The 25,974-nt window shown below is 44.0% G+C and overlaps 3 protein-coding genes and 1 pseudogene across 3 annotated transcripts; 2 read left to right on the top strand and 2 right to left on the bottom strand.

Annotated features, from left to right (window-relative positions):
- Positions 1–2,475: 2,475 nt before the first annotated feature.
- On the bottom strand, positions 2,476–5,709 carry LOC140222881 (uncharacterized; annotated as a pseudogene).
- Positions 5,710–7,037: 1,328 nt separating this feature from the next.
- Positions 7,038–9,511, top strand: LOC117854977 (uncharacterized). The gene is made up of 4 exons (XM_034737247.2): positions 7,038–7,493; positions 8,347–8,425; positions 8,515–8,632; positions 9,200–9,511. Exons 1-4 carry the CDS (start codon positions 7,181–7,183, stop codon positions 9,257–9,259), a joined length of 570 nt encoding a protein of 189 aa, XP_034593138.1. The 5' UTR covers positions 7,038–7,180; the 3' UTR covers positions 9,260–9,511.
- A 468-nt stretch (positions 9,512–9,979) lies between these two features.
- LOC117854978 (large ribosomal subunit protein eL20) lies at positions 9,980–11,815 on the top strand. The gene is made up of 4 exons (XM_034737248.2): positions 9,980–10,140; positions 10,230–10,345; positions 10,449–10,512; positions 11,290–11,815. Exons 1-4 carry the CDS (start codon positions 10,126–10,128, stop codon positions 11,629–11,631), a joined length of 537 nt encoding a protein of 178 aa, XP_034593139.1. The 5' UTR covers positions 9,980–10,125; the 3' UTR covers positions 11,632–11,815.
- Positions 11,816–12,063: 248 nt separating this feature from the next.
- On the bottom strand, positions 12,064–21,162 carry LOC117854976 (protein VACUOLELESS1). The gene is made up of 15 exons (XM_034737246.2): positions 20,207–21,162; positions 19,194–19,484; positions 18,140–18,279; positions 16,746–16,851; positions 16,560–16,652; positions 16,170–16,259; positions 15,935–16,048; positions 15,253–15,375; positions 14,968–15,041; positions 14,828–14,882; positions 14,425–14,600; positions 13,750–13,879; positions 13,566–13,668; positions 13,091–13,188; positions 12,064–12,446 (listed from the first exon to the last, which is right to left on the bottom strand). Exons 1-15 carry the CDS (start codon positions 21,068–21,070, stop codon positions 12,279–12,281), a joined length of 2,625 nt encoding a protein of 874 aa, XP_034593137.1. The 5' UTR covers positions 21,071–21,162; the 3' UTR covers positions 12,064–12,278.
- Positions 21,163–25,974: the final 4,812 nt, after the last annotated feature.

Raw genomic sequence — 25,974 nt, 5'->3', positions numbered from 1 at the left:
CATCTATTGACAAAATTTAGTTATTCAGTCAAATCTAGTGACATACTTTTACATATATTGCTGAGAAAAGTTAAAAAATGATTAAAAGATCATCTTGTTTATCTTTTCACTCTCCTCACACTGGAAACATAGCCAGGACAGAGAAAGTTGTAATATTGGGGATAAAAACCTGTTGCAATTCATGAATCTAGACTCTGAGTCTCGGAGCTTCTTATAGTGAAAAATGCAAGGTACAACAAAAATACCTTGACCATTGGTGATACTACATTCCCCTGCACCGACTAGTATCTCAACAGGGATAGGAGGCTAGGTGCATTTGGCCATTTCTTTCCCTAATTTGGGCAACAGCATAACCGCAGGAGCTGCTCCTACATTTCTGAAACGGAGCCTCAATTCCAAGGGACTAGCACTAAATTAGCACCGTGAAGGCTACAAGCAACATTGTCCAGACAGGATTACCTATTCTATTGGACGAGGTAGCAAGTGCAAGCAAAGTAGCGTAGTTAATCTAGAGATCCAGCGGGGGAGGAGGAAGCCTGAAGCCCAGGACGGCAGGAATGGGACACTTTCGCATAACCGGCGGCAGCGAGACCGGCACAAGCGGCGCGGCGGCGGTGGAGAGGAGGTACTGGCGGAGGCGCGCGGGGTCGACGGCGAGCTCGGCGCCGCAGACCGGGCAGCCACAGCGCGCGAGCCCCGGCGGCACGGCGAGTATCGCCCCGCAGGACCCGCATGGCAGCCTCGCCGCGGGCGCGGGGAGAGGCGCCGGCGCCGGCCCGGGCGGGATGGGCAGATGAACTCTGTGAGCCCGCGCTCCACCTCCAGCGTCTCCCCACACCCCGCGGCTGCCGGCCTCCTCCGCTCCGCGGCTTACCGGTGAGAAGGCGGTGGAGAGGGACGCCGTCGGGGATGTGCCACACCGCTAGCTCGCGCCGCCGCCACGCCGTATCGCGTCGTCGTCTCGCGCCGCCAGCTCCCGTCCTCCCGAGGATTCATTCCGGAGGGGATAGGGCGGGGGATATTTACATATTTGCCACCGTTGCAAATGTCACTCTTCATTTGCCACTTTTACGGGAGCTTCTACGTTTTTACCATCGCGAACGAAACGAAGCAATAGATTTGCCACTTTTGCTGACGTGGCACGCCACATCCCCGCGACAGCGTGTGAAAGGGGTGCCAAAAGACCTGTGTGCCCTCATCTTTCTCCTCCGTTAACCTCCCGCTAGCAGACCCGACGCCATCCATCTCTCCTTCCCCATCTCCACTTCTCCCCTAGGCCTCCCTCCTCCCTGCCTTCCCGACGAAAAACCTTAGGTAAGAGCGGCAGCGGCGGAGGTGGAGGCGGCGGCGGCCATCCATCTTCCCTTCCCCATCTCCCCCGTTCTCCATCTCCTCTTCTTCCTCCCTGCGCAGCAGGTCAACATCACCCGCTGCTTGTCCTTTCTTCCCCCATCCGCCACGTGCAAGCCATGTCGCAAGTTGGAGCGTCGTCAAGTGTGAGAAGGCCGGTTGTAGATGCCCTTGTCGGTGAGGAGATGGGCTTACCTTTGATCCAGTGCCCTTTGTGCCGTTACCTTTGATCCAGTGCCCTTTGTGCCGTAGGGCACGGGTAGTTGAGCGGCGCACACAGCAAGATTCGGTGAACTAGGTTGGATATACATAAAATGTCCAAGGAATGATAGATGGGTGAGTTTGATTTCGGTTTTTTGATTTCGGCATTTGCATTTGGTGTTGGATTGATTTTCTTGACTTGATATTCAGATTGCAGATAAATGTGAGTACTACATGTGGCAAAGGTTTTATTTCAAAGATTTGGTTGATGCCAAGGTGATTGAAGTGCTTCATTGGCAAGTTGATGACCAAGTTGATGAACAAGATGTTGAATCCATGGAGCGTGCAGAGAGGGCAGTTGCAAGTGTGAAGTTTGAGAAGGAAGCCATGGAGGCCAAGCTGGATAAAATGATGAATGCCTTGGTGCTTTTGACTGTGTTGCTTGTAGGATTTATGGGTGTTGTTGTTGGAAACATGTTGAAGTAATAGTAACATTTGTGGTCCACTTATGGTATATATGTTGTTGCTTCAACAATGTATTGTATCTTGGTGTAATGAATGAACATCACTTTTATTTTTGGGATCATTGTGTTGATTGCTGAATTTCATTCATGGCCAACAAACATAGTTCATGGCAAACATATATAGTTGACAGCCAAATAGTTCATGGCAAACAGATACATGAACCGCCAACATGCATACTTAATGGCAAACAGATATAGTTCATAGGCAACATGCATACTTAATGTCAACCAGACAAACTTCATTAGCAACAGAAATTGTTCATGAGCAAACACACAAAAGCATAATTCATGACCAAACAGATAGTTCATGGTCAAACACACAGATATTGTTCATCTCACAACAATTATAGGCTAGCACACAGGTTCATGGCCTAACAAACAAAAGTCACACACAGACAGTTTAAACTTTTTTAGGCGTCTTCTGGACTTTGGTCGCCAGCACCTTCCTTGGGGTCATCTTCTTTGCAACTTTTGGTGCTGCTGGTACCACCACTTCTAATGGTACAGGTTCAAAATCAGCTGCTTGTTCAGCAGGTGGGTCTGGTGGTGCCTCCAAAGCAAGTCTCCTGTACGATGTAATAGGCTCAATACACATATTATTGAAAATGTTTAGGGTGTAGCTGCAATACCAACCTCTTAGTCCTTGATGCTTACAGATGTTGTTGTGTTTGAGCTGCAGCTTCAACTTGTTCCCTAGCTGCTTTTCTAGCTGCTTTCCTTGCTGATGCTGCTTCAATTGCTTCAGCTTCTTCCCTAGCTGCTGCAGCTCTTGTCCTTGGTGTCCTAGGTGGTGGAACTTGGTCTGGTTCAGCAGAAGTGTCATTCTTGGCCTTCTTCCTTCCTGGCTTCACTGCTGCTTTCTTGGTCCTCTTCCTGTAAAACAAGATCAGTAGTTAGTCATGGCAATATTAGAGCACAAATAAATAACTGGCTTAGTACATACCTTTTCTTGGTCCCAGTGAGCCCACAGTGCCTACTGCCCTTCCTGTGATCCTTTTCACCACAGGCTGCACATATGGATTGCCTAGTAGGCTTACCTGACCTCTCCAAGCAAGAGGAAATTCTGTTCTTCCTCTACCTACCAATGCCTCTCTTCTTCCCTATAGGTGGCAACAGTTTGAAGTCCTTTGCAACTTCAGGCCATTGATTCCTATCTGTGATGTTAGGCCACCCAGCATCATATGCTTGTCTAAATCTTTGCACAGAATATGTCATGTCCACAAACTTTTCATAATCTGGTTGCCTCACAGTGGTTATAACAGCCAATGCATGGGGGCAAGGCTTACCAGTAACCTGCCATTCTCTGCATGTACAGCTCTGTTCATTTAGATAGACCACATGTCTTCTTACTTCCTCATCCTTGTATATCTCAGTCACCTCAGCTTGATGTGGAAGTCCTTTGGTGACTTTTAAGTGTCCTATCCCCTTTAAGGCAGCATTAAGTTGATGAATCACAGCAGGAAGAATAACTCCATTCAAAGCTCTTCCAATCCTCCTCCTCCTTTCAAACATGACCACACCTTTCTGTCTTATAGCATCTACCATACAGTATAGTGGCAGATCCTTGAATTTCTTAATCCATGCATTCCAAGACTCAGCCAAATTGTTGAGGATGTGGTCACATTTGATGTCTGGAGAGAACTTGGATCTGGCCCACAAGAGATTATGGTGCTCTTCTAACCATTTTCCTACTTCAGGGCTAGCTTCCAAGACTTTACTCATAAAATAATTGTGCTTGGCAGCTGAGTAAGCTCTTGCAGCAGGCCACATGTTTTCAGCATATACATTTCCTGTGAACTTCTTCTTCATGTTTTCTATCAAGTGCCTGAAACATTCCTTCTGTTCAGCCCATGGGAAAACATGCTTCACAGCAGATTCTAGGCCCTTACAAGCATCAGTACAAATAGCCATTCTTGGAAGTACTCCAATAGCCTTGCCTAACTGCTCCATGAACCAAATCCAATTTTCCTTGGTCTTTGAATCAAAAAAACCAAAGGCCAAAGGGAACATCCAATTATGGCCATCTAAAGCTAAGGCTGCAGGCATATGTCCATTCCACTGCCCATTCAAAGCTGTGGAGTCTATACTAATGTAAGGTCTGCACCCATACAAGAACCCATCTATACTACCTCTGAAAGCACAAAAAATCTGTTGAAATGGTGCTTCTCTCCAACTTTGACAGTATCTATCTCAACTACACTACCAGGCTGCCTCAACTCAACTTCTGCCTTAAACCTATACAACCAATCAAACGAATCATCCCACTTACCAAATAATTTGTCAGCTGCTCTCTGCCTACCATACCAAACTGTCTGGTAGTTGATCTTAATCTTGTACTTGTCCTCCAATGCTTCCTTCGCATCTGCAGCACCCATTCTAGGCTTCCTCTTGAGCAAAGGTATGACCCTCTCAGCAACCCATGCTTGATTGGCCATTTTTTCTAGCACTCTGCTTCTTGAAGCATACTTGTGAAGCCCATTATTTATTTAGACCTGCAGGACATCAAGATTTGTTAGCTCAAGATCAAACAAATAGTAAAGTTAAGTTAGTAAAACATTACAACACATGTAAGTTAGTAAATGTACCCTGACACAACCATTAGCTTTTGTTCTAACTCTAATTACCCATGGACACCCTTTAGCCAAGCAATGCCCCCTGAATCTTTCTTTGTCTGACTTCTCAGTTCCCAGCTCAAACTCATTGACTATAGCATGCTGTCTCACTGCCAATCTGAAATCTACCATGTTAGGATAGATTGTGCCCACCCTCATGTCTGGGTTGTCCCTATCCCACTCAAGTATTGACTCTGAAGGTTCATTGTCATCAACATTAATTCCAGCCTCATGCATCTCTTCTTGTACATCAGGAGGAATGTCAGGGATAGCACCTTCTTCTTCTGCTGCTGCTTGTGCTGCTGCCTGAGCTGCTGCCTCATCTGCTGCTTTGAAGCCCATTGCTCATAAACCATGTCCTCATCAGCCAAAACATAAGCTTCACCATCTTGTTGAGTCTCTGGCAATATTGTTAGTGTACTCCAATCAACAAATTCTGGTTGGGCTTTCTCTGGTTGGGCTTGCTCATGCTGTGCTGGAGATGTACAATTTTCACTTGCACCTTCATTTGTTACTCCAGAAGTGCCTACTCCAGAAGTGCCTACTGACCCTGCACAACTGTTAACATTCTGGTACCCTTCATTCCATCTGTCCACAACTTCTACCCTAACATTTGCTACTCAACATTCCATCTGTGCTTAATCATTGACTCAAAATGCTCATTTTTCCTAACCTTCCACTCAGCTTCACTGTCAACATCCACACACCACACTGCAATTGTCTGACTAGATCCCCAGTATATCTTGCTAGCCATTTCAACAACAAAACTATCCAGATTATACCCACCGCATCTATCAAACCATAGCACGTGTTCTTGTTCATCAATTTCTACAATACCAGACTCCGCAAATGCCTTATACTTTTCAACCTTAACCACTATTCTAAATGCATTTCCAAGATCAATCCTGGTATAATAATGAAAATAACAAAATACGAAGTTAGAAACATCCAACTCCTCTGAGGCAAACACTACACTCAATGAAGAGGGGATGGTTTGCGGCTTACCAGGGAGGAGGCTCCATTGTTGACCCGCTGCGCAGGGAGGAAGAAGAGGAGATGGGGAACGGGGGAGATGGGGAAGGGGAGATGGATGGCCGCCGCCGCCGCCGCCGCTCTGACCTAGGGTTTTTCGTCAGGGAGGTAGGGAGGAGGGAGGCCTGGGGGAGAAGTGGAGATGGGGAAGAGGATGGCATCGGGTCTGTTAGTTGGGGGGGTTAACGGAGGCGAAACGCGAGGGCACACAAGTCTTTTGGCACCCCTTTCACACGCTGTCGCGGGGACGTGGCGTGCCACGTCAGCAAAAGTGGCAAATCTGTTGCTTCATTTCGTTCGCGGTGGCAAAAACGTAGAAGCTCCCGTAAAAGTGGTAAATGAAGGAGTGGCATTTGCAACGATGGCAAATATGTAAATATCCCATAGGACGGGGTTTCATTCCGGGCCTTGGAGGTAGGGGTGAAACCGAACCGACCCATGTTTGGTTCCGAATCAGCTAACCGAACAGTAATTTTTATTGGGACCAAACCCCCAGAACGGGCCTCTGTTCCGGACTGTTCCGGTCGAATCGAACGAAGCCTGCTCGATTGTCAAACTTCCAAGTTTTCCATGTACAGAAACAGCTTTTAGAAAAGAGAGTCTCGCTTGTGTTAGCAGACACCATTTCTACTACAGTTGCGACATGGACAAGAAGTGAAGAACCCAAATATCTGTGAATAGAAAAACTTTCTTAACCTCACAACGAGAACTAGTAAATGACATGGACAGGGACCCAGATCTTGGAAAAAAAAGCTTCCTAACCGCTTAAGAGCAAGTACATTGGTGTCGTCTAATAGGTGGTCTCATGCATTGACACGTAATCTTGAGACGATTCAACAGGCAACCCGTACAATGGGTTGTCCTATAAGTTATCTGGTAGTGGTATATAATTCCTTAATTTGTGCATAAGAAAAATAAAATATTATAAGTTGCATGGCAACAATAACTCGTACAATGGTTGTTAAGTTGTCTCGTAGTCCTACAATTTAGCTCATGAGGTGGTTGTTTCGCGAAGCAACGATCTCTTTCTCTCTCCTCGCTCTCTCTCCTCTACATCATCAAAAATTCTACGTGACACTGTATGAGACGAACTATGAGACAGCTGACGTGTAGCAATGTACTTGTCCTAAGAAAAACCAGAGAAAAAACTGTTGCTGATTACCTGCTCCTCACCGCACGTTTTAGCTGCCAAAAAGTCAAAACTCAGATGAGATCTGGCTCTACAAACTGGCAAATAGACATCTCTCAAAAGAAAACAAAAAACAGGGAAACAGAGAGGTCCAGGCTGGAGTTGCACGTTAATCTTGTCTCGTTAAACAAACAGCAACGCGCTGAGCTAATCAAATCCTCCGTCTCCTGCTCGTGGACAGCCTCGTCTCTTTCCTTCGTCTCCTCTCCCGCGCCCCCCTTGGGCAATTCCCCAACCCTAAGAAACCCTTGCCACCTCGAGGAGAGCCAGCCATGGGTGGCGAGATGCCCGACGCCGACGGGAAGCCCCGCGGGGCGGACTCGTCCTCCGCCTCCTACGGGTACCCGCCGTCGGCGCCGCCGCAGCCGCAGCACCAGCACCAGTACGGCACCTTCGGGACCCCGTCGGGTGGCTCCGGGGAGTTTCCGCAGCCTGCGGTCGGGTTCCCCCAACCCGCGCTGCCGCCAGGGATGCAGCAGTACCCGCAGCCGCCGCCTGCGTCGTACGCGGTCTACCCGCCTCCGCCGCAGCAGCCTTACTCGGCGGCCGCGCCGTACTACGCCCAGGGTTACCAGGCCGTGCAAGGTACGGGGGATCCTAGTCGCCTCTATGATTAGAATTCTGTGCTGCTTTTGGTTGATTCATTTGATTGGATCGATGAAGAGTTTAGTCACGTGTGGTTGGTTGATTAAATGCAATTGCCGTTGGAGAAATTAGGTCGGGGAAGCCTTGTTGGCTCTGCTCTATGCAGTGCTTATAATAATTTAGAAATTACTTAACTAGAATTAACCTCATATATGCATGGTATAATAAAGTATCCCCATGTAGATAATTTGTAATCGCCTATACTGACGTGGTCACATGGCAATATGGCATTACAATGCTCTAGAGCATGTAGATAATTTTTTTGGTTTAAGTTTACCGATGCAAGCTCAAAATTGGTTTAATTTTGGTGGTATCCTGCCCTGCTGCTTACCTGAATCTGCAGTTCTTCTGCATAGTTTTTTGCCATTTCTACTCCAAGTTGCAGGTTATTGGTGTTTCTCATGCCAAAATTAGTGATTGATAGAGATCTGTAGTTCATGGAGTTCGAGAGAATCTGAAGTTATATAATTTTTCTCATTGAAGTGTTCTGGAATGTTGGAAGTAAATGAGCAGGGAATTTGATGTGCTGGAACAAACAATTAGATGCAGGATAGTTGATTTTTGTGTGCAATGTAAGTTCAACTAAGGAATACATGAGTGTCTCTGTGACAAACTAATTCAACTCTACAAATAAATCTATATGTGGAAATGGTCCTTTAACAATGCGGCATGCTACTAACATGAGTAAGTCGATGATTCACGCTTATGATGTTCATCGACAGAAGATATAACATGAATACATAAAATGGGACTCTGACCTGACTTGGCTAGTTCGTGGTTTGGTGTTCTGTAGGTTATATTCCTGTAGTTGAAGGGAGGCCTGTGAGAATGCGGCGTCTTCCATGTTGTGGCCTTGGCATGGGTTGGTTTCTGTAAGTTTATCTGAACATTTATCATCTCGCGTTTCATTTCTGAACTCATATTGAATTCTGAGGAACTGATGTACCGCTGTTTGGTAAAGGTTTATAATTGGATTCTTCCTTGCTGCCATTCCATGGTACGTTGGAGCTTTTGTTCTGATCTTCGTCCGAGTACATGATTACAGGGAGAAACCAGGATATGTTGCTTGCACTATTGCTGTAAGTCTTTTCTAGCAATGCATTGCTCAGCACTCTTATGTTCCCTTCAGCTATAATATTTTTTTTTCCCTTGTGGATTGCTGGTCAAGAGCATGATCACTTGAGACTGAAGATGCAATATCAGTTTTTAACCTGCAGTTTTTCATGCACGAACCACAAAGACATCTAAATCCTGCTGGATCATTATGACGTTGAAATTTCACCCTATAAGGGTATAAGGGAAGGATATTAAAATAAATCGACTTACTGCAGCTTGAATAGTTGACTAATTATGCATCACCTTTATTTTTCCCAAAAAAATATTATGAAGGAAAAAATGTATTTCAAGTTAGCCTTTGATATCTCAGTAATAGGATGTAAGCATCTGTCAGTTCGACCAAGAACAATTCTATGAACTTTGCAACACAAATTTAGCTAGTGGCTGCATTAGTATGGTGAAAGCAGTTGTTAATACTTGATTCTGTAATGTTTGGTAGCTATGCTCGTGTTGTTCTGTTTCTTCAATTGCAAATGAACACACAAAGGTTGAGCTAACGCTGCCCCCAAACTTTCTGGTGCCATAAACAGGCCTCGCTTGCTGCAATTGCTGTGCTGCTTGGTGCCACGAAAGGAGCTGATGTGTGGTGAGAACGCCTTCGGTGGTCAGCGGTCTGCCTCAGTAAATGTTCATTATTCGCCTACTTTGTTGAGTTGAGTTGTCTGGGTTGTACATGTATACATAGCAAGAATAGGGCGAACGAGTTGACTTCATCTCCCATTGTCTGACCTATAGCACATTTGTAAAATGAAGTGACGTCAATGTATTCTCATATTAATTAGTTTTGATGTAAAGTTGCGTTGATATCATTATGTTAATATTACCTGAACCCCTTGATCAAACTTTGTCATCTGACCTTGACAGTAATAAGCTTCGTCGTGTTACCGTCGTGGATTCTTATACTCCTATTGCTTGTCTGCGTTGAGCTGCAGTACGGAGCGCAGCGTGAGGCGCTGCCGTGCGCCCGTGCCGAGCAAAGCAAACCGGTTTCCCCTGGAGCCGCTGTCCGTTCTATTGGATGGCTCTCGGTGGAACAGTAGACAATCACAAGGCAAGACCCAAGGATCAGAATTTGATTAGCATCCGAATAGGAACAAATTGGCGTACGTGTAATAACTTTCTGTAGTGTCACTAATCGTGTTTGCAATTTCTTTTTTTTTTAAAAAAAAACTAATCGTCTTTGCAATAAAAAAAAGTGCTTGAGAAAAAAAAACTAGTCACTTGCTGCAAAAGTATATGGGCCTTGTCGAAAGAAGCGAAAGCCCAAACATAATTCCCGCGAAGAAGGCCGATAACGGAGCGAACAAGGGCCTATTAGGGTTTACAACCAAACTCGCCACCTATAAACACTCCTCTCACACCCGCGGGCGCCGTCTTCGCCCGCCGCCGCCTCCCCTCGTCCTCCTTCTCGCCTCCGTAGGCTAGGTTAGGCTAGGGTTTCGACGAGCTCGCGGAAATGGTGGCCTTCAGGGTGAGTCCTCGCCTGCTCCATCCCTCCGACGGCGGCAGTTCGAATTTCATCCGTGCGTTTGATTGATCTCCGCTTTCGCACGCGTGCAGTTCCATCAGTACCAGGTCGTGGGGCGCGCGCTGCCGACGCCCGGCGATGAGCACCCCAAGATCTACCGCATGAAGCTCTGGGCCACCAACGAGGTCCGCGCCAAGAGCAAGTTCTGGTAAGCCGTAATCTCCGCGCTTTCTGCAGATTTCTTTGTCGAAGGCTTTCGTTCATCTTCGATCTGAGTTGGCACCTAAACTCCGGCTGTTGCCCGTGTGCAGGTACTTCCTCAGGAAGCTCAAGAAGGTTAAGAAGAGCAACGGCCAGGTCCTCGCCATCAACGAGGTACGCCTGCTTCTGCGATATGCACGCCTTTTTTAGCACATCAGATTGCTCCATATGAACCTTGCTATCCTATCGCTGCTTGTTTAGCACCATGCTTCTAACAATTTGTGTATGGTCGCTATGTTCCGGACGCCCAACCATGTTTGTCTCCGGGAGTCACGGTCTCCAATATTAATATTGTTTTGATGTTAGTATGACCTTTAGTAAGCAATATATTATGAGTGGAAGTTTGTCTGGAGATTGTAGCTCAGCACTGCTGTTGATTTGATATAGCCTAGGATTGGCAAACTGATGACATAATTACATTGTACCGAGCTGTTGGTGTATGCCATTATGGTCGCAATTGTTTGATTTGTAGTTATATCACCAAATTTATTTTGTTTTGGGGTCTGTTTTCACCCACTATCAGCTAGTTGTGTATTGGGTATTTCTGAATGTTGCCTCTAATACAATGAACACGTTGCAATAATCAATCTAAGTATTGCCATGATCTCAGAAAATGAGCAGTCTTGTCTCCTTGTCACCTAAATATTGCTGTCTGCACTGTCAGATGTGTTAGCTGTATTTAAACTGCATTGGGAACCAACTAGGTATTGAGATTATCCCGGATGGCTGGCAGCTCCAGTGGGGTTATTGTCTGAGTGTTTGATTACACGTTAACATTATGTTTGTTATTTTGACCTTTTGAGCACTTTGCATAAATGATTGTTAGACAATGATCCACAAAATGGTGTTCTTTGTGTTGTAGCACTCACAAAGTTCTGTATGTTGTTTCAGATCTTTGAGCGTAACCCAACTACGATCAAGAACTATGGCATCTGGCTGCGCTACCAGAGCAGAACCGGCTACCACAACATGTACAAGGAGTACCGTGACACCACCCTGAACGGTGCAGTGGAGCAGATGTACAATGAGATGGCTTCCCGCCACCGTGTGAGGGCGCCCTGCATCCAGATCATCAAGACTGCCACGGTCCACTTCAAGCTGTGCAAGAGGGACAACACCAAGCAGTTCCACAACTCGAAGATCAAGTTCCCCCTCGTCTCCCGCAAGATCAGGCCCCCAACCAGGAAGCTGAAGACCACGTTCAAGGCGTCGAGGCCGAACTTGTTCATGTGATTCAGCTGTTCTTGTGCTGTGGTCAGTGTTTGGGAGCATAAGAGTCGTAAGTTCTATGTTTTAAGTTTTGACGTGCTTAAGACCTCAGAGGTTTGATGATTCATCTCGTTTTGAAACGTGCTTGGTGAACCATTTGAGTATCGTATTATGAGTAGTTGGCAGACTTAAGTGGTACTGGTGATCAGTGTGGAGGCCTTCTGTATTGTTTGCATGTCTTTTCTTTCTGTTGATCGTCGCCTCTGCGTTTGTGTTTGGAAGAATCAAGCATCCATGAGGCAGCCTTGGTGGCTCGGTGCACGCTGGCCTGGTAGCATGGGGCAAAAGTTGTTCCAGATTTCCCGTTTCCCTTGTTCAGCTACACACTTCTCCACGAAAAGAAAATGAAGCTACACTACAATATCGATAAAACATGATGGCTTGCACACTTTCCCATTCCAAAATTCCAGCACGTGCTATTGCTGTGGGGAACTGCTGTTATACAATCTCTATGGACATTCATGTATTCACACTGAGGTCAATTTTTTCATACACGTACACAGCAAAACAAGGCGAAAAAATAAATGGATAAATAAAAGGCTGGACCTGTTAAAAACATTAGGGTGCATAGCCTGGGCCTACAACACATACACAATCATGATTCATGCAGCTCAATATGCCCCTTGAAAGGATAGCCGATCCCTTAATGTATCGAAAATGGAGGCGGCAGCACTGTTCTGTGCAAGTGTAATCTTCAGGCGGCCAAATAGCTCGTCACTATCCTTAGCTTGTGAGGCTGCATCTGCAGCTTCCTTCGCCATACCCATCCGTGCATATGCCTACACAAAAGTAATCACAAGATCAAGTCGTTTTTCTGAGATTCTAAATCATACCAATGAAATCTTGGGTTCTATTTCAAGCGAAGTGAGAGACTACATGTGTTGGCTATTGGGGATCTTCTATTTCATCGTATCCTTTACCTGATCTATCATCTACTGCAATCGGTCAACATCAATGTTGCTAAACAGTTTCTTATTCACTTAGGCACATTCGCCTTAGGTTTTTACATAGAGAAGGCAAGCAGAGCTTCATTTTCTTGCTATTAGCTACTCCCTCCGTCCCAAAATATAGCTAGTTTGTCCTAAGTCAAACTTTATTTTTGACTAATAATCTCTAAAAAAACTATTTCAAATGGTAAAAAACTACATGTTATGTTAGTTTGTTTCACAATGATTCTACTAACATCATTTTTACATTGACAGTCTTTCTAAATTTTTAAAAGTTAAAAATGTTAGACTTAGGACAAACCTAAATGTAGGCATGTAGCTATATTCTGGGATGGAGTAAATGTTTGCTCTCCTCTCATTTTCTTTTAAGGTTGAAGCCAGATAAAAAATATGATGCAGGGAAATAAACACAGCAGCAGCTTCTTAAATAAAGTTTATATGCATTATCTGTAGATAACTTGCAAACTAAAATATACCTCAGATCTTTCACGAGGATCCGTTAGCTTTGGAATATATTTGAGAGCTTCAGTTTTTTGACCAGCGTCAATGCATGCTTCCACGAAAGGTTTGTAGCCTGTAAGTTGAAAGTAGAGACTTATACTACACGACATTATCAATTTACCAAATTCAAAAAAGGCATAGACAACGTGAGGCAAAGCATTATTATAGGGAAGCAATTTTCTTAAGTTTGAATTTAGCCAATGAAGATAACCCAATGCTGAGAACTGAGAAGTTAATGTTTACATCATTGCTACATGGTTCAAATCAGGCTTCAACTTTTAAACAGAACAAAAGAAAAAAATCTAGTTGGCATAAAAGTGCTACTTTGCAAGAACGAATCTTTTGTGTAGGGTAATGATGAACTTGCTCACACCCATAGAAGTATGAATTTAAATATCAATTCCATTTAAGCTCAACTTTCATGAAACAAAGTCATATGTACAAACTCACCTCCTGGTGGTCTTCTCTCTCTTGAAAACTTTTCCAAAGCATCCCAGTTTCCAACTGTAGCTAAAGCACATGTTTTAAGCCAGTACCACCTCTTATCAGGAACCTGTGCAGAAACAGGACCGTCAGAAAGACTAAACTACAAATTAATGGAACAGGTCCATATGTTTCCAGGTCATCTGAATACCTTGAATTCTGACTTCACTTTGAGTGCAGCTCGCTCATTTCCCATTGCAATACAGGTTTTGATTGTATCACTAACACTAGAACCCATAAATATCGCCTGCTTTGTGGAAACTTCCAGTTCATGCTGTGATCTGGAATGAAAAGAAGTAAACAGAGTGACTAAGACATAACTATTAAGCAGGAGTCTGCACATGGTTTCACCCTAGATCTACAGCAAGGAGTTCAGTAAATCACAGCCACATCTCTCCAAATTTTCATGATGAAGTTCAATCTATATGGATCTAGCACCTTGCCTTATTCACCAAGAAAACAATGAAGAAAACGGTCTTAATAGAACACTAAGCATTAGCCAGTTGCAGGTTACTCAAAGACCAATTTTTATGCATGAAGTTGCATATGACTAAGGCTTGTGAGCTGACAAGTGACAGAATAGCCTGAAGAACGGAGGAAATATATGTTTCATGCTGATTAGATTGATAAGCAAAATATCAAATAAGCTTTGAGACATGCAATACCCCCACAGTTTTAAGTTGCATCACATGATTTAGATTTCTTATTTAAGCCATTAACCTTGCTAAAAACCAAATTGTTGTAAATTCTTCATCATTTGAATCCCAGGAAAGAAGCAGTATATCCTCACATGACAAATTCAATGTCACGTCACATCCTCAAATACCTTAGCAATTTAGCATGCTCTTCAGAAGCTTTGGATTCAAAAACATGTTCCTTTGTCTCAGCAAAAAGTCTATGGGCCTGCTCAATTAGCCTCACTTGCTGGAGATGAGATCCCTTGCTTGCCATGGGATTCTTTTCCAATTCACTCGATTCCTTCAACATAAGAAAGGCGGCATCCTGCAATAGTTCTCAATAGCTTAGGCAATTGAAATGCAAAAGTAAATTTAACCTAGTAAATCCCGCACTTATGATGTATTAAATTTATCTGGATGATAGAATTAACAGCTAGAGTGTACAATAAAAAGGCAGAATAGCATACTACTGATTTGCAAATAATTTGGACGGCATTCATGTGTTAAAGAATCAGATAAAAGAACTGGCAGATTACTGTATATGCAACCTACTTGAAGTCTCCCAGTCGATAAAAAGAAGTCTTTCAAATCTTCATGCTTCGAATGTCTGAAAGCAAACTAGAGATACTGAACTGCATGGAAACAGATGTATACAGTTGAAGTAGCAACAGTAAACAGGAAAAATGCATCACCTTGCATATGCTATAAACAAATCTCTAGCCACAGGCCTCGCATTAATTACACCGAAAAAATCCAAATGAGCTTTCTGTAAAATGTATAGTCATCACAGAACATTAACACTAATACAACACTTGATAGGGAGCACTTTCAGTTATGCTTCCCAAAGTTTAGTTTCACAAGGATAAAACTTACAAATTAGCAATTATTCATACTTGATGTTGGATCCTTGAAAAAATTACTAACAGCTGTATCTTAACCGGAAATATTAATCTTTTAAAGAGGACTGAGGAATTTACCTTCTCTATAGCTACCTTCTGCCAGATATGGAATAGCACAAGGTACACAAGATCAGTATCACCGCTTTCAATTGCCTTTGATAATGCTTTGTCTTGTTCATCAATGCTTAGCAACAAAGGAATCTGTGAAGGTGAAACCACTCAGATGATTTTAAATGCCCATCCTTTCCTACTAGATATGCAGTAACTCTTTCCCTTTTTTTTGTTATTTAAGCATGCTAGATTTCCCGTAATTACTAAAGATATAGCATATCCTGCAGAGTCATGGCCTATTAGCATCTACGAAAATACAAAACCAGCTAAAGCTATCACAGGCTCAGAAGCCAGAAAATCTCACTCAGATAGAAGGCAAGCATATCATCAACCTAATTGAGTATAAGAATTTCTACAAAAGGTTCTCATATATCAGAACTATTAGTTCAATTTCCACATCCTAATCAGGTTACCACTTCCTTCTGCAAACCAGAAAGACACTTCGCAGTTTATCTAGACAATTTCGTTTATGATGTACCCAAAAATACCTCAACACCTATATAATTAGGACATAATTATGACAAAACCATATTCTTCACTTAGTTTCTTTTCATTTTCGTTTACTGGGGAATATCATATTTATGCCCCACTCCTCAATCAATCAGTTGCATCATATCTACCTGAGTCACCAGCACAAAAGAAAACTTGCCTGCTTTGAGGATTGTGACTCATGATCAACAAGCATTGCAGCCAACCTCCGCCGGGCACAGTTATCGGCATGAGCTGCCACTGCAGCATATGATATCCCTTTACATAACCTGAGCTGCAATAGAAAGAACATGCAATGATGTAAAACAAGGAGACATAACTGAAGACCTGCAGTAGCGTATGCATTTACCAGGTAAAAGTATCAAGGTGTAAGCCTGACTATAGTAAACACAAACCTTATCAAGCAAGCCCTCAAGAAGGACTGTATCTGGAAGAGATGCTGATGCCGTAATCTTTTCACATGCCCAATGCATTATCACAACCTCCTATAAAAGGTTTGAGGTGTAAATCCAAATGATATTACTTTATCAAGTAAAATCTATGGAAAAGCAATGCACATGTCACTCTCATTAAAAATAACAACTAGGAGTAAATGATTTAATTTATCTGAAAGTAATTTTGTTGCACATGAAAAGTAATTTAGAACAAGGTTATGTAATGCTTGGAACTAACAGTGGGCAACTTGTGCTTCTGAGTTTATTGTGGAAGGCAAAGGCACAGTACTTGCCCGCAATAAAGCAATTTTTCCAGATAACAAAACATAAAGAGAAGAAATAGGGGGTTACCGGATTCAGGTTAAGGTACTCAGAAATGCGAAGTGCCAAAAGGTGCTGATTAGCATTAATGAGACGTCCAATGAGCACTGGTGCGGTAAGCAACTAAAGAAAACAACAGAAAAGATGACTGTATTAAGACATAAAAGGTATCAATGGTAATATAAGGTTCATTAAAGAATGGAGGGTATCACAAACCTTGTACTGCTGAATGGTCAGTGGCATCCCAATCTCAGGATCACGAACAGCATTTAGAACTCGCAACATTTTACACATTTCTTGAAAGCGTTCATGTGGAAAACGACTGCCAAAGCCAACTGGGTATCAATGCCAAGTTCAAATATCAGAAATAAAGTATTCTATGCAGAGGAATAGCACTACTCAAAAAATATTACGAGTAAAAGTAATGACCAAAGATACTGTTTGGTTTAATTTGAAAGTTTGGTGAAATAAATAAATTGGACTATAAAACTACAATGTTGCAAGATGCAGTACCAGAGTAGCAGTAGTGTATAAAGTACAGTCGTACTTAGAAGACATGGCATGCAGTATAACAGCAATTGTTGTTAACCAAGAAGCATATGGTCGACTGATCAACAAAGATGGGGTCAGAAACAGCCACATTATCTACGATCTATTTGAGCTAATTTGTTCAATTAGTCACACAATCTGAACGAATAAGCAAGCTACCAGGTAGGCAATAAGAAAAACAAAATTGGTAAGTGGATAAGCATATATTGTGGAGGAAAAAGCAATCGGTATCCCTGACACACAAAGTTTTTCCCCACATTAGCAAAAGTCGAGTACTCAGCTATCTTCTCATATGAATATCCAGCTTTTTTACACCTCAACTAATGTTGCAATTCTGTTCAAGAAAAGAAATCTATCTAGCATCACTTGCTTTGTCTGCGCCTATTCAGGGCCTAGCCCAAGTTCCCACTGTCTGAAATTGGGAATCTCATCTGGGAGTCTTGTAAGGAATAAATTGCATAATTTTGGTAAGTGGTAGCTCACATGACTTCAATGATAAGTAGGAGCTTGAATTCACAAAATTGCTTACATAACACTTTTACTCCAGTTATGAAGCTAAGCTGTTTACTGTAGTTCCACAATTAGCCAATTCTTGGGCTTAAAAGAAGCTTTCGGGCTTAACCTTGACCTTTGCTGAACTAAATTATACTAAAAAAAAATCAAACATTGGAGAACAAGCTTTAACATAACTATCACTTTTCAACTGGTACACCGTGACCTAATCCAGTGATCCCATCCATTCATACAAACTTGGAGAGTACAGACACTAGTTATCTGTTGCATGGGTATTATTCTACATGCTACCATAACAATAGACATTGAAAGAAATAGTAGTGCTATACTTTATATAAAACCACTTGAAATTTAAATTGTGTACTAATCAAGGATACAACTTATTCTCCAATCGTTGCACAAAAAAAAAACTTATTCTCCAATCAACAGCTTAAGATTAGTAGAGGTATAAAAGAAAAAAAACAAACATGATTACTTACAAATAAGCAAAAAAAAAACAGTAGTAATAGAGTGCACAAATATATCATCCTAAAAGCAGAAAAATCAACCTGCAGAAAGCTAGGCCATAAGTAGCAGCTCTTAGCAATGTGCGTTGGCGTGAAACATCAAACTCATGGCCAGCAGCATCAATGCAAGCCTCAATTGCCTCAGGCAATGAAGATGATATTAGCTGATAGTTGTCATAAGCCTGCAAGTGTGGATTATTGTTAATGTCCCATTTCTGGTTTTCAAGATATGAGATAAGTGGTACTTGTCTACTTTAGATGTTAATAAACTTTGATATAATTTGCATGTAGCATGTGTGGAGAGCCATAATATGAAGCATAAGAAAACATGTCAAGATGTACCACACACACACACACACACACACACTAACTTGTGCGGCAAAACTCTGATACTACAGACCCAACCAGCAAAATAGATTAGAAATTTAGAATATAAGAGCACATCTTTAGTGCATCAATAGACCACACTTGGAACACACGCCTCCTTTCTTGGCGACCTTGTCATATACTACTAAGGGCTGCACATACTGTGGTCTACCACAGAAAACCAACTTCAATGATATAAGTTGAGAGAACTGAACAATGAATAGATAAGAACTCTTTATCTTGACAATGGCTCATTGGCAGTTTAGTTAAGAAAGGAGTCATTTCCCGATTTGTTTAACAGTTTATGTGGGAGCTGCCCTCAAGGCCACCCTGGCAATCCATATTTTTGTGCGAATACAAAGCTGTTTCTTGCAGTTTTATTCTGTCATCTTGTGTGGGGGACTGGGAGGTGGAAGAGGGGAGAACAAAATGGTCAGACAGAACATTGTCTTCATAATAAAAATTAGCAACACAGGCCTTTCCCAACTTCTTGTCCATGCATGTAAAACAACTTAGCCTTGGATCTCAATCTAGCTCATACAACATGTATTTAGTGGATAAAACAGTAGTATGCCAAAGGTCCTGATCACTAAGCTAGCAACTGGTGTATAACTGAATACTAGTACTACAAGATAAACAAGCTACAACAATAAAATGATGTTTAACTTCATTCAGAATTTATCCACATGTGAAACGGAGCTACAAAAGTCCCATGGATTATTAACAGTACCTTAGCACTTTGCCTGTCATAGTGATCTCGAGCATCATACAATAATGCTGCTGGGGACATGCTTCCAATGCCGAAAATTAATGTAGTACAGTCCGGGACTCGATGTAGAAATTCCATACTTGAGTTTGAGAGGATTCTTACACCATCGCACTCAGGAATGAGTTTTATGGGTTCATCATAATTATACTGCACAGGATCTCCATTTGGACCGACCATCAAAAGCACTTCAGGCCAGTAGAGGAGTACACTGTCCAGTCCACACCAAGCTATTTGTTCCGGTGGCAACGCTGACTATGGGATAACCAAAAGAAAAGAAAAAAATAAGTTAACTAATGAACAGTTTATTAAAATAACATGCGCAACAGAACATAAAATGGCACAAGCATTCATACCTAGAGCACTATTTCATAACCCTTTCTCTATTGCTTAAAATACACAAATCAAGTTCCAAATGCAAAGCTAGGACAAAAAAGAAATAAACTTTAAAAGGAGAATTTTAGTTCCAGATACAGCTGTATTTTTCTGTTGTTAGGCTGCTGTTAGGTCCTAGGTGTGAGCCTAGTACTGAACAACTATGGAACTATTTATCATTGAAAACCTATGGCACTATTCATCATAGACACCTTCTGAAGCAGAGGTCGAGGAAGGCAACAGAAATTTAAGTGCTTCCAATATTTGCGATTAAACAAACTGTTGAACATAGACACAGCTATCTGCTTACTGTCCATTGGTGACCCTTCAATAAGAGATATACACTGTTGCTTCTCAGACACAGGATAGCAGAACATAAACTAGCAAAGAAAAGTTTAACATATTAAGTGCGATTCTTATGCAGTGCATCAGCTAAAACCTCCCTATCTATTCAGTCAGCCACAGTCCAAACTCCAAACTGGTCTAAATATCTTGATGAACTATCTGTTTTTAAAGCTATATCTGCCACATTAATGATTGGAGCCCAGCAAAAGCAAAGAATATAAGCTTGGACAAGCAGTCAGCAGAGCTATAAAACTCACATCGCACTCATACTCGAATATGATCCTGGAGAAATCAGTGGGGATTACGAGCAGGCGCCCATCATGTGCAAATGCTGCAAGAAGCTTTCCGTTGGGTGACACTGCCATTTTCTGCACAGGTCCAATTTCCAGCTCCTCCCCGAGCACCTGCACGCCATCCTCATCTACCGCGACCACCCGGTCGCCAACCGCAAGCAGCACCTCTGGGCTCCCTGACATGACAAATTGCGGTTCCACCACGGCCATGCACAGAACATGCTCCTCATCACCGACGCCTGGGTCGGCGAGGTCACGGGGGTGTGGGTCGTCGGCCTCTATGTCCGTGGCGACCACGACGCGGTTGTCCTCTGTGAGGATGGCTACACCGCCGCCCCAGAATACAGCGTCAGCGACGCCTCCAGAGGCCGGAGGTAGTAGGGGCATGGGGCTGGAGCTAGGGCTGGGCTGTAGATCGGGGAGGCGGAAGCGGAGGAGAGAGCCATCTGAGATGAGGCCGAGGAGGCTGAGGGAGCTGGAGAAGGCGAGCGAGTGGAGGCGGGGAAGCATGGGCGGCCAGGGCGCAGAGGCGATGGGGTGGCCCGAGGAGGAGAAGAGGAGGAGGCGGCGGCGGGAGGGCTCGGAGTGGAGCTGCACGATCTTAGAGTCGTCGCGGACGGCGGCGATCGGGCCCCCGAAGGGCGCGGCGGCGACGATGTGGGTGGAGAGGTCGAGTCGGCCGATCACGGGACCGCCGACGCCGGAGGAGGAGGAGGTGGAGGTGGGTGCCGGGGCGGACCAGGGGAGAGGGGAGTAGAGCGTGAGGCGGCGGTAGAAGCGGTCGGAGAGGAGGTCCCACTCCGCCGCGACGGAGACGGAGGAGGACATCGCCGGTATAAGCGGGTGGGGGGTTGGTCGCCGCCGGCGAGGCGAGGCGGGAGCGCGGCCGGATCGCGCGCGAGCGGCCGGGCTTGGGGAAGAAGATGGACTGTGTGAGGATCCAGTTACGACGGGTTGGCCGCTGACGTGTGGGACCGGACGTCGGCGAGCCAAGCCCAGCAAGCGCGGGCTGCCGGGCTGGCAGCTGGCTGGGCTCGGTCGGGGGTTCGCGCGCGTTACGGTCCAGGTGGGCCTGGCACACGGCAAGTTTGCTGGCCAGCGCGACCGGCAGGCTACGAGTGTTTGGTTGGGCTCCAAAATTTGCCCACTTCAGTTATAAACTTTGGCATTGTTTAGTTGAAAGTTAAAATTTTTTTAGCTATCACATCTTGACATCCAATCCAATACTATTCGAAATTGTGGCAGAAAAATTGTCATGCCCACATTTTTTAACGATAGAGATGCAGACACTCATATACACACGCACCCACACTCGCTCCTACGAACACACGTAAGCAACCCTACCTTTATGAGCACCTCCGAAAGACTGAGCATGCCAAACGTACTTCAGAGTGCGGCACGTATTGTACGTGTCGATGATTTGTACCACTGAGGGTACGCTGCGCTCTCCTCACTTCTGATGGCTAGCACATAAGAGTCAAGGAATTATACTGGTTCGGGAAAGTCCATACGTCCAGTTTCGGTAGAAGTCATGTTCCTTGGATTGAGTGCACTGGGCTTACAATGGGATGCTTGAAAGCAAGAGTTCGTGTGGTGCGTGTGTTTTTTGTCCAGAGAGTGAGAGAGAAGGCCTGATTCCTTTATATAGGCTAGGTCCCCAACATTTTGGAGAAAGTCAGGGGTCGTGGTGTGGTCGGGTGGCATGGCCCTTCTTGACATCATGGGGTCTCCTTATTCTATCCTCTTCGTCGGTCGTGGGTCTCACATTCCCTGTACGGTGGCTTCTGTGTGGCGTGGATTGCCTATGCATGGCTTGGCCTACTCCACGGTGCGCCTCCATCACGTCCTCCGTCCCCGTGGCAGTGAACGGGATGGATACTGTTGCTGTCGTCCGTACCTAGGATGAGTAGGTAAGCCTTAGGTCAACAGCCTAGACGAGGCATGCCACTCTCCCCGGCTTTCCCCGACCTCTCCAACATGCTCACGATCGCTCGATGTCGTGACGCCAGACCCTGGGTCCTGCCTCGCTTGCGGGCCCGTACTAGACCTGTCGTGCCAGCCTAGCTTTGATCACAACATGTCACCGTGGCGGGGAGGGTGATGATGACGTCGGGGTGCGTGAGCGAGTACGGGCCGCATGGCCCCGTCCCTCAAGTAGTCCTGGGTAGTCTGAAGGGTGTAGCCTCACCCTTGGATCCCCTGGTTAAAGTCAGCGCCTTCCGCTAGGTCACGTCCCCACGTGGGGCGGTTAGGGAAGCCACGTCCCGCATTTAATGCGCCGGGTACAGCATTGGTCACCCTTAGTCAAAAGGTAGGTGAGGCGCTTTGGGCCCTTTGCGGGCCCTACCCTCGAGCCGGGCGATACGGCGAGTCATGGTCTTCAGCAGCCAGCCACGGAAGGTTGGGAGGCAGGCCGCGACGTCGCATGGGCCGTCTCTGGTATCCTTCTTGCTGTTGGGTCCATGGCCTCTTTACGTTCGGTCATCTCGGACCCTTCTCGTGGGGGTTCCCTTGGCATAGGTACCCGTTAGTATGCATGATCTCGGCCCTCATTTTTTAGCGGCGCACAAAATCTCATCCAGTGTGAATAGTTAATCAAACTTGCAAACACTTAAGTAGGTGAATACTACTCCTTCCATCCCGAATTATAGATCATTTTGACTTTTCTAGATTCATAACTTTTTATATGCATCTAGACATAGTGTATATCTAAATGCATAGTATAACCCATGAATCTACAAAAGCCAAAACAACTTATAATTCAGGACGGAGGGAGTAGAATTTAAACCTTGGGGGAGAACTAAACTAATCAATGGGAAGAAGTATTGGTTGCAGCTCCAACGGATCGGCTAAATTGCAGAACATATGATGATCTATTGGTTGTAGCTGCAAATTGCATAGTTGGTAAGGGATAGAAGCTTTCCTGTAAATAAAAACCTTGAAAGCTTGGTGAAGTAGGTTCCAGCCAACTGTCTAGGTATTGAACGCCTTGAAATTTTAGAGGGGAGTGACCATACGGTGGCTGGGTGGCTGGTGGACTGAAGAATCAAAAGGATTAAAGTTGTGCAGAAAATTGGGTGATGTAAAGTGAAATTGAGATTGGGGTGTAGCCATGTAGGAGGTAAGATCTGGCCACTATTCTCATATAGTTTGGGGAGTCTTGAGTCCTGAAGTCTGTAAAAGATTTTGAGGATGGATCCATCGAAAGTAGTAGTGTTCACGCAAGATTGTTTGAATGGAGTAGTAGTGTTTCAGTTTTTTTTTCTTTTTTTGCTAGGAGTCCAGGTTGCCAATGGCAACCTGCTAGCTTGCAATGGTTCCGTGGCTATCAACTACTTTATTTATTTAATGTTGTACTATACACATATGCTATTTTATCATCTTATGATCTGTCCATAGCATAAATTCTGTTATTTTTTTTCCTATTGACTACTTGCACAATGGGACAAGAAGCCTGAATGAAATATTTTATTGCATATGGAACGCTTCTTCAACCCATTGAGATCTCTTAATGCCGTGTATACATCGTCTTCTATGTTTTCGACAGGGAATATTTGAAATATATAGCACGTGTCGCACTACGTGATTTTTCGATGACCTGGCGTAGGCATGCTCCCCATGATGAGCCTAATAGGCTTTTGACGTGCCCCCTTCGTGCAGACCTTTTGACACGAGTAGCAATCACTCAGCCGTGTGACAGAAAAGGCGGCTCAAGGAGAACAATCTGATCAACACTGCACAGCATTGTAATTCAGGGACCATGCAGGAGAGATGGTAGATTTTCTAGATACTACTGATCTCTTCTCTTCCTTCTGCACTTAGAGAACGTACACGATGCCATCATCTGATCCACCTTAATTATATTAAAGGAGAGCCGGAGAGCTCATGCTTTTTTCTAACTACAAAGTATATACGTCAAAGCATTAACTTTTGATAATGTAAGTAAGTTAAATAGTCTGATATAGCACAAACCTTAAAGCTAAACCATCTATGATTAGTTGCGCCTCACAAATAAACTAAATCCTCTTTTATTTTATGTTTTTGGAAAAAAAAAACGCGTGCAGAGTACTTGGTCGAATGAGGTGAAAAGAATGCCAATAATGTTTCTAAAAAAAATCGTCACCGACTACACATGTTCATCAGTCTTGCTCTTCCTGTCGAAAAAATCAGTCACTAGTTCATCTGCTTATTTCTTTTCATGATCATATCCGCATAGGAGATTGTACATGGTAGGTTGTGTTTTTGAATACCTCTAGGCCGGTGAAGCTGCACTACTCAGCAGGCCACTGGTGTTTAGGTCATGGCATTGGTGTGTGAGTCCACAAAATCATCCAGTACAACATGGATGGATAGGCTTTCGAGTGCCTTATGCTTTCCCTTCATATAGAGGAAATTAAGCAGCGGTGGTTGGCGTATCAAATCGCCTCGACATCTTGGGATATGCAGAGCAAAAGGTCAACTGACGCAATGAGAAAAGGGTGATACTCATTAGCAACTGAATCGATGGAACTTGCAAGCAAGCGTGTCTCAGCTAACTGGACCTTTGAAGTTTCAGCTTCACTAATCACTATACCATGTAATAGGCTAATAGCACTCAGCACATTTGTGTCAGTGAACTTCTCTAACCATTTTACTTTGAAGTACTTTAGAAACAAATTACCATTTCTCCCGAGGTTAATCTGGCTTCTAGAAACCATAGTCGGTAGGCTTCTTTTGCAAAGCAGTGCCAAATAGATTTATAAAAAGAAACATCTCGTACTCCCTAACAAATTCTTTCTGACGTTCTTTTTTGCCCCTTTTCCTTGGTGTAGGGACAAAGCAAAATGAAGCGCTCCTTTTCCTAAACAGGTGTTTTGTCACTTCATGCAAAAGATACATTAAACATTGCATTGTGTGCTTATCTCATTGGACAAAAAGAAACAAATAATGTAGTGAAAAAGATGCCCAGAAAAAAGGCATGTTTTCGTTGGGAAGTAATTAGGTGCACCATACAAGGATATGCCATCAGCACATCTAATTACGTGATTAAATGAAATCCGGTAACGTAACAGAGAAAGAAAGACGCGACTTCATTTCTTTTGTGCTACTGCTAATTGAGGCAGACAAATAATTGGATTATTGGACAAAGCATTGCAACTGACATGCATGATGCATGTGAACTATCACTATATATAGCATCTATACTTCATTGCAGGATTGACCAAAATGCTCAAGTCACAGATCCACGGTGCTTTCAAGGCATGGGTAGGTCACTTCTAATTGTAAAAATGTGTTAATGTGGGCAAATTGCTCAAAAGATCATACAAGTTGGAATGTAAAAGCACATTCATGCAGACCAGTAGTCTCAGCCTCAGTAGGGAGAAGCTTTCACATGGGTTCTTTCCATTCAGGAACATCACATACCAGTTACCATCAGCGAAACTAATCCACAGGCTAATCAGGGGGCACTGATGCGATCCTGCGCCCGGTTTGGCCACTCACTCGGAAGTTTATTCTAGCGAAGGACCCCAGCACGAATCGATGGAATTCCGGTGGAGAGCTCATCAGATCATTGGTGAATTGCGGTTGTTGGAAAGGAGATCGCAGCCATCATTATGCTTCGAACGAACTGCATTTCAAAAACCGTGAGCTACTTAGCTCGCTGCGTAGCTACTTACTGGCTTATATTCCAAGAAAGTAAGTAGGTATCGACCGTCTGTGGAGGATGATGCATCAGTGCCTGCAACGACAAG

Source organism: Setaria viridis, chromosome 5 (genome assembly GCF_005286985.2).
Source record: "Setaria viridis chromosome 5, Setaria_viridis_v4.0, whole genome shotgun sequence".
Classification (NCBI taxonomy): domain Eukaryota; kingdom Viridiplantae; phylum Streptophyta; class Magnoliopsida; order Poales; family Poaceae; genus Setaria; species Setaria viridis.
Note: the sequence above shows the minus strand (reverse complement) of the source record. Positions and strands in the feature narration are given on the sequence as shown.